Source organism: Perissodus microlepis, chromosome 3, assembly GCF_051167445.1.
Source record: "Perissodus microlepis isolate ML-2025 ecotype Zambia chromosome 3, ASM5116744v1, whole genome shotgun sequence".
NCBI lineage: Eukaryota > Metazoa > Chordata > Actinopteri > Cichliformes > Cichlidae > Perissodus > Perissodus microlepis.
This window is the reverse complement of record NC_140463.1, coordinates 18,695,554-18,703,835: the sequence shown is the minus strand read 5'-3', so window position 1 is coordinate 18,703,835 and position 8,282 is coordinate 18,695,554. Positions and strand designations below refer to the sequence as shown.

Here is an 8,282-nt window from a genome sequence, read left to right as displayed (position 1 = left end):
TCTCTCTCACCATCTACTTCTGTTCTTATTTCACTTCCTGAGACGTCAATGGACTACTTGCACTAGGGCATGTGACGTATTTCCGTTTCCAAATACTACCGCTTGGGCGTTTCCGGTATGTTTGTTTATCTATCGGTTGCTATGCTAATGTCGCTTCAGAATGAGTATAAAAAGGAAAGTATTTAAAACAGAACATTTTCAAAAACAGGAGAAGAAATACTCCGAGCATTGCTGTGTCCCACTTTGTTCGGCTTCAGCCAAATTTAACGGCATACTAAGTTTTCATGCCTTTCCGACCCACTCTGACTTGAGAAGACAATGGCTGGTAAACATACGCCGGGATCATTTCACGATTACCTCTCACACCAGGGTCTGCTGCAGACACTTTGCCAGTGATCAACTCATAGAGCCAACAACCCTCGATGGTCGAAGGCGTCTTATTAAAGGTGCTGTACCAACACTTTTTGAGTGGAATGGCTATAAAGTTGAACCACCGCGGCGTAGTGTTTGGGAGAGAACGGAGCGACGCCCTGAACTAGTTCCTCCTGACGATCAAGAAGAGCACGGTCTTACAAGAGATCATGACTACTGCTCAGTCCCCGAGCCGTCTGCATTGGACATATCTGCATCAGCTGCAGAAAACCTGTCCAAAGACGTGGAGACTCTGAGGAAGGAAATACAGGAGTTATGTGTCCAGCGAGAATTTGGGTTACAGCGTTTTGCTGGCTCCGACACTGTCATCCGATTCTATACCAGGTACACCTAAGTTCTATTCAAGCTAACTGTTTAAAATATACCAAGGTCACCATCAGTTAAATTTCGAAAGATTTTCCAATCTTAATGAAAACAAAATAGATATTTACTTTTTCTCTGCTGATTGTATGTTTTATGTAGATGCTTTAGTATTTAAACGATATCCTAATGCTACAGGTAAAATACAACACCAAATAAACTCTTAATCAGACTATTTTATACAGCATACCATTAGCATATTTGTCACAGACGCTCTGCCGTCTGCTGTCAACAGTGTTGCCAACTCCTCAGTAAGGAAAATCGCTATTGGCTGTCCTAAAAGTCGCGATAAGTCGCTAAATGACGTCATCGCCTAATTTGCATAATTGGTCATGCTAATGTAATTGTAACCTACGTTGTTGGAGAGAGAAATAACATCGTGGACAAGACATGAAGTCAATAAAAAACGTCCTAAATGCAGTTAGAATTTATTTAGAACTACAAATTAAATTTATTTTAGCAATTATTGTTTTTTAATGTCATAATTCCAACTCTGCTCCTTTACCTGGGCTTGGACCAGCAAACGTGACCCGAAATTGGCACTCTGGTGGAGTTACTTTGTGTGTGTGTGTGTTTATAAGTAGTTTTAAACCTTGTGATCCACAAAACAGCATAACAGTAAAAGAAGAACTGACTGTTACAGACTGTTCACAGGTGTGAATGTCTCCTGCCCTGATAGCAGCTGGGGGAGGACTATCCTTCGCCTGTGAGCGCTTTGGCACGGGTGACGTGCCCACGGCAGCACCGCTGCTTGTTGAGAGAAAGAGCGATACGTGTTTTCACGTCAAAAAGTCGTCATAAATAAGTCTCCAATCACACCAGAAAAAGTCGCCAGATTTGTCGCTAGTCGCTTTTTAGAAAAGAAGTCGCTAAGGGGGTCTGAAAACTCGCTAAATATAGCGACAAAGTCGCTAAGTTGGCAACACTGGCTGTCAATTGACTGTGTGCACGTTAGCATATGCTACTTCCGGTGCGGAAACTCCTGTGGGGAGCTTTGTTTCCGGTGTCCTATTCGCGCCTGGTTTATGGTCCAAAACAAGTTAAGCAAATGAATGAATCAAGCGGCGATTTACATTTCTATAGATGTCTTGGGCATTTACCCAATATATCTGTAAATGATGTTCATCGACTTGTTGATAATTTTTCCCCGCACCTCAGGGCAAAAGAGAAAAGGGATTCAAATGTTATATTTCTCAGCTGTCCCTCGTTTATCGTGGGTGTTATGTTCTAAAAATAACCAGCGATAGGTGAAATCAAGTAGCCAATTTTATTTTTTGACGGTGCAAAACGTTTCATGGACATCGTGGACATACAGTACTGCACTTCAGAGTCACACTGCTAGCGATTGATGCAGCGATTCTGTACTGTACAGGAGAGACGTCACGGAGGAGATCGTCTGCAGCGATCAGGACGCAGGACACAATGTGACATAAAAAAAAATAAGCATGCAAACTTGCACTAAAAAAATCTGCGAAACAGCAAGGTGAAAGGTGAACCGTGTTATTAGCGAGGGACCGCTGTAATTTTTAAGGTAAGTCACAACATACTCTTCGTAAATACTAATGTATAGAAACCCTTACCAGCAATCATTCATTTTTTGTGTGGCTTTTTTCACGGTTTGTTAACATGCTGTGTAGGTGGGGGGTCACGTGACGTCAATGGCGGAGTAGCTGTGTTTCTCGCCCGCTCCCGCACTTTGGCATTTGTTTAGGCCTTTATATATGTCTTATTTGGTTAAAGTCTCTGTTTATTTCAACTTTTAAACTTCGTACGATGCCAAGCACCCAGAAGAAGCTCAACCTCGGGTCAAAACCGGGCAAATCCGGAGAAAATCACCCTCCGCTCAGCGATCATGCTGCAACGGTAATGGCGGAGGCCCAGTCGTCCCCACTTCTCGGCCAAATGGACGTCGACAAATTGGTGGAGAGGATATCAGCGGAGGTGCTGAAGGCTGTGGAGACCTCCTTTGAGAAGAAGATTGACCCGGTTCTGAAAAGACTGGAAACATGCGCAGCTAACATCTCTGCATTGGATGTTAAAATGAAGGAGGCAGAGGCGCGTATATCAACGCAGGAAGATGTTACAGCGGGATATGGCGCCAAGATTTCTGAAGTGGAGCTTAAACTGGAGGCCGCTTTGGATAAGATTGATGACTTGGAGAACAGGAGCCGACGGTGTAACATACGTGTTATTGGGCTACCCGAAGGCAGTGAAGGTACCAACCCTGTCTTTTTTCAAAACGTGGTTACCGGAGTTGGTGGCTGTGAGTTTCAAGGGCGCTGCCACCGGGTGCTTGCACGCCTCCCTTCCAGTGCCCAGCGGCCCCGCGCGGTCATCATAAAGCTCCACAACTTCCAGGATAAAGCACGGATCATGCAAGCGGCTAGGAGGAAGCAGTCCTTATTTCATAACGGCATTCCTATTATGATATTCGAGGATTTCTCTGCCGCTGTTCTGAAGAAACGCCAGGGATTCTACCACGTCAAACAACGCCTCAGGGAGATGGATGTCCCCTTCGCCATGATGTACCCGGCTGTCCTTAGGATCAAGATCGATGGCCAGGAGAAATCTTTTAGAACTCCAGAAGCAGTCTCAGCTTACCTGGATAACGTGCCTCAAGGGGCGGGACCGCGCTCATCCTCAGTGGCTCCAGCGGACTGTTGATCTGTGCTCCTGTCCCATACGTGAGGCATTCGCCAATCCCTCGTCTCCTCCTTTCTTTTTACTTATTTTTTTTTCCTGTTTATTATTATTGTTATTTTTTCTGTTTGTTTTCTTTTTTTCTTTCCAGGTCTGCGCGGAGATAATAACCCTATACATATAGACTATTTTATTTAGCCATTTATAATCCGAATCCTTGTTTTAGCTGCGGGCGGGCAGCTATTTCACGTTACTGATTAAGAAAAGACTCGTACTCTGGTCCAGCATCTTTCTATGTCCAAGTTGGAAAGTTTGCTTGCGCCCCCCGCTGGGCGTTGGAGACCTTTGTCTGACCTCCATACTCTCTGGTTTCTTGTCGGTTCTGTTTCTTGTAAATAGTTTTTTGTTAATTGTTAGCAAAGCAGGACGTTTGTTTTTCTATGTGTATTTTACTTCCCACTGGTGTTGTAGAGCAGTGTTTGGGAGCCCTACATATCAGCTATGCTTTGGTCACCTGAGCGTGGTTCCATGCTTATTTCAAATATTGTATGATAAGTGATAATTCAGTGTTAAATGTTTGTTCCTGGAATGTAGGAGGTATACATAACCCTATTAAACGGAAAAAAATATTGAGTTTTCTTAAGAGGGAGAATGTCCATGTTGCCTTGTTGCAAGAAACTCACCTGTCTCCTCAGGAGCATCTAAAACTGAAACGTGATTGGGTCGGTCAAGTTTTTAGTTCCTCCTTTACGAGTAAGAGCCGCGGTGCAGCCATTTTAATACATAAACACCTACCGCTGACAGTTGACCAAACAATTTGTGATAAGTCTGGTAGATATGTTTCCTTAAAGGGCACCCTAGGTGGTCAGGCGGTGTCATTTCTGAATATTTACTTTCCACCAGTACAGTCTAACGACTTTATTGCTCATACTCTCTCTTCCTTTTCTGACTGGGTTTGTGATAATTCTGTGATAGCCGGTGATTTTAACTGTTATCTTTCTACAACTAAGGACAGATCCCCTCCTAAACAAATTCAAATGTCTACAAGGGCCAAAGCACTTTTAGATACTTGTAACGAACTTGATCTGGTTGATACCTGGCGGACTCTTCATCCTAACAATAAAGAATTTACTTTTTTTTCCGGTGTTCATAGAACAAGTAGTAGAATCGATCTCGTTTTCACCCCCAAACGATCACTGGGAAACATTTTGAGATGTACAATAGGCGATATTATTATATCAGATCATGCGCCGGTTTTTGTTCAGCTAAGTGATCTAAATCCTGTCCCTCGGTCTCATGCCTGGAGATTTAACAATTTTTTGATTCACGACCCAAAATTCGAAATGTTTTTAAATGATCAGCTCGAACATTTTTTAAAGGTTAATGCAACCCCTGAAGTTTCTCCAGGCCTGCTTTGGGACACCCTGAAGGCTTACACCCGTGGACTGATTATATCATATTCAGCAGGCCTGAAGCGGAAAAATCAGATGGAACAACGGAAATTAGAACTGGAATTGCACGAACTGCAAGCTAAACATAATGAATCACCTTCAGAGCAATTAAGGAATGACATTCAGGTGGTTAAAACAGCTTTGGAGGCACTATTGACAAGAAAGGCTGAGAAATCTCTTTTCTTCATGAGGCAGAAGTTATATGAGTTTGGCCAGATAGCGGTTAGGTTTATTAGCAATCTTCTTCATAATAAGGGTGCTGGTTGTAATATCCCATGTGTTAGAGACTCATCTGGTTTACCTAAATATGACAATTTAATTATTAATGATACTTTTAAAACTTTTTATAAGCAGTTATATACCTCCCAGTTTAAATCGACATTGGAACAAGGTATGCATCACTTCTTCTTAGGACTAAATTTACCTAAAGTTACTGAAATCCAAAGGGATGATTTATGTAAACCTATAACGCAAAGTGAAATTTTGAAAGTTATTCAGATGCTTCCAAATAACAAAGCCCCGGGTCCAGACGGGTTCACGGGAGAATTTTTAAAGAAATTTAGTAAGATTCTGACTTCCCCACTGTATAAGATGCTTCTGTCCTCTTTTGAGGCAGGCACTCTCCCCCCCTCCTTAATGGAGGCTAATATTTCGCTAATTTTGAAGAAGGGGAAACCTCCTGAAAAATCTGCTTCTTATAGGCCTATATCTGTTTTAAATCTTGATTTGAAGATACTTGCTAAGGTCCTAGCTGTACGTCTTGAGCCAATACTACCTTCGGTCGTTAAGAATGATCAAACTGGTTTTATACGGGGGCGGTATTCCACACATAGCGTGAGGCGCCTACTTAACATTATTCAGCACTCGTCTTTGTTTAACCCTGAAGCTCTAGTCATCTCACTTGATGCTGAAAAGGCCTTTGACCGTCTGGAATGGCCGTTTCTTCTTTTCACACTTCAAGAATTTGGTTTAGGTGACAACTTTGTTAAATGGATCCAGATCCTTAATACTTCCCCTCTTTCGGCAGTGATTACCAATGGTTATAGGTCGGACAATTTCAGTATCGAACGTGGCAGTCGGCAGGGCTGTCCGCTGAGCCCTTTGTTATTCGCCCTGGCTATGGAACCCCTTGCCACAGCCATTAAGAAGGATGCTGCTATTGAAGGACTCTGTTTGAACAATTCTCAACATAAGATTTCACTTTATGCAGATGACGTCTTCATTTTTCTAAATTCTCCTGCTCATTCAATTCCTAGATTAGTTGCGTTAATTTCCCAATACGGCTCCTTCTCAGGCTACAAGATCAATTTTTCTAAAAGTGAGGCTATGCCCCTCTCTGTTCTAAATGAGGTTGATCCAAACATTTCTCAGCCTTTTCGTTGGTCTCCCTCCGGTTTCACTTATTTAGGAGTAAAGATTTCACCGAATCTAAAAGAAATGTATAGTCTGAACTACACCCCTTTAATTCAGACCATCAATCGCGATTTGGATAGGTGGTGCAGCCTCCCTCTGTCTCTCTTAGGTCGTATTCATCTGGTCAAGATGAATATCCTCCCTCGCCTCTTGTATTTATTCCAGATGTTACCGCTTGCTCTGTCCAAAAAGGTTTTGTCAAAATTAAATGGTTCAATTATTTCTTTTATATGGCGTAAGAAAAGATCTAGGCTGAGATACAGTTTTCTGTGTTTGCCTGTTCAGAAAGGTGGTCTTGCCGCTCCCTGAGTCCACTTCTTTAAAGGGCATTCCGTTGCGGAACCTGCTATATATTTCCTCAGGCAAAGCCACAGTTCTAACACAAGATAATATGGTGCTAAAGAATATGCTCATTATTTGGCGCAAAGTCAGGCGCCTGGAAGGATATTATAATTGTTTCTCCCTTCTTACTCCTATTCATGAAAACCCTGACTTCTTACCTGGTCTTCGGGCTGGTTTTGCGGACTGGTCTCACAAAGGGATTAATACAGTGGGTGATCTTGTTCATGAGAACTCTCTTCTTACTTTTAATCAACTGAAAAGCAAGTTTGGTCTGACCAATAAGGATTTTTTGAAGTACTTTCAGGTAAAGCACTATATTACTTCTAAATTGAAGGATTTTAATGGAGGGTTTGGTCTTTCTCCTATAGAATCACTCATGGCAAAAACTACCCAACTAAAATGTATCACTAAAAAGATTTATAACATTCTGTCTGATCTTAGAATGGATAACTCTGACAAAATCAAGGGCCAATGGGAATCAGACGTAGGCGCTATAGATGCTGAAGCTTGGGATGAGTTGTGTTGTCGTCCTTTTAAATAAAGCCTTGGCATCTAATTCTATTTGGGAAAGGCAGTTTAAACTTATAAATAGGCTTTATATTACACCTGAGAAGAGGCACATGATGTTTCCAGCTTTGCCTAATCTCTGTAACAAATGTCAGTCTGCTGTTGGTTCCTTTTTTCATTGTCTGTGGAGCTGCCCTGTTATTCTACAGTTTTGGAGATCACTCATAGATAAGCTATGTACTATATTTAATTGCCGACTGCATCTGGGTCCAAGGACTTGCTTGTTAGGACTAAATGATGAGCTACCTGCCGGCTTTCGCAGCAAAGATCTCCTTCACATACTGCTACACTACGCTCGAAAGTGCATTATGGTACTGTGGATTTCTGATAAGGCTCCATCTGTCAACCAGTGGCTACAGTCTGTGATATGTATTGTGCCAATGGAAGCCTTCTCTACAGCACTTAAGGACAAACCTTTCCTTTTCTATCGCATATGGGACCCTTTTTTGGCCCATCTGGACACTCCCTCTGCTCAGAGGTTGAAATCGGGCTTACGGGATTTAGCCTGGCAACAAAGGGACGATTGTTAACCTTTTTCATTGTTTATTACTATTGCTGTTGGCTTTTTCTTTCTGCCTCCCATGTCCTGCTATACATGTAGATGCATCTTTGTCCTGTGTATGTATATGCTGGTGACTGCTGTTTTCCTGCTTTGCAATTAAAAGTTCAATAAAAAAAAAACAAACAAAAAAAAAAAAACATGCTGTGTAGGTGTGTAGTTGACTAGCTGATATCGACATAATGAGGGAAACATCTGGTTTGACTATTCTTCACCTGTAGTTTGAATGCTGAACAGTTGCCTGTTTAAATCATAAGACCAGTCACTATACAGAGATGTGCTTCTGAATGTGGACGATGTGTCTTCTGCATGCAGTAATGCAGTTCTGCTTGTGTTGAGTGATGTAAACAACTGATCGATCTAAACTCTTTAAACGTCAAAATTGATCATTAGATTTTTTATGACACAACAGTGGTGAGTGTTCCCACCTTCTGCTCTTTGTAACTTAACGCGATCTTTCCGTTTTCGAGTTTTGGACATGATTTTGGAGTATATCTTTGCAGTAGCGATTGACTGCA

The 8,282-nt window shown here is 42.0% G+C and overlaps 1 protein-coding gene across 1 annotated transcript; it reads left to right on the top strand.

Annotated features, from left to right (window-relative positions):
* The first annotated feature begins 71 nt into the window (after positions 1-71).
* On the top strand, positions 72-766 carry LOC146390345 (uncharacterized). Its single transcript, XM_084921229.1, has one exon. It carries the CDS (start codon positions 161-163, stop codon positions 764-766), a length of 606 nt encoding a protein of 201 aa, XP_084777355.1. The 5' UTR covers positions 72-160.
* The last annotated feature ends 7,516 nt before the right edge of the window (positions 767-8,282 follow it).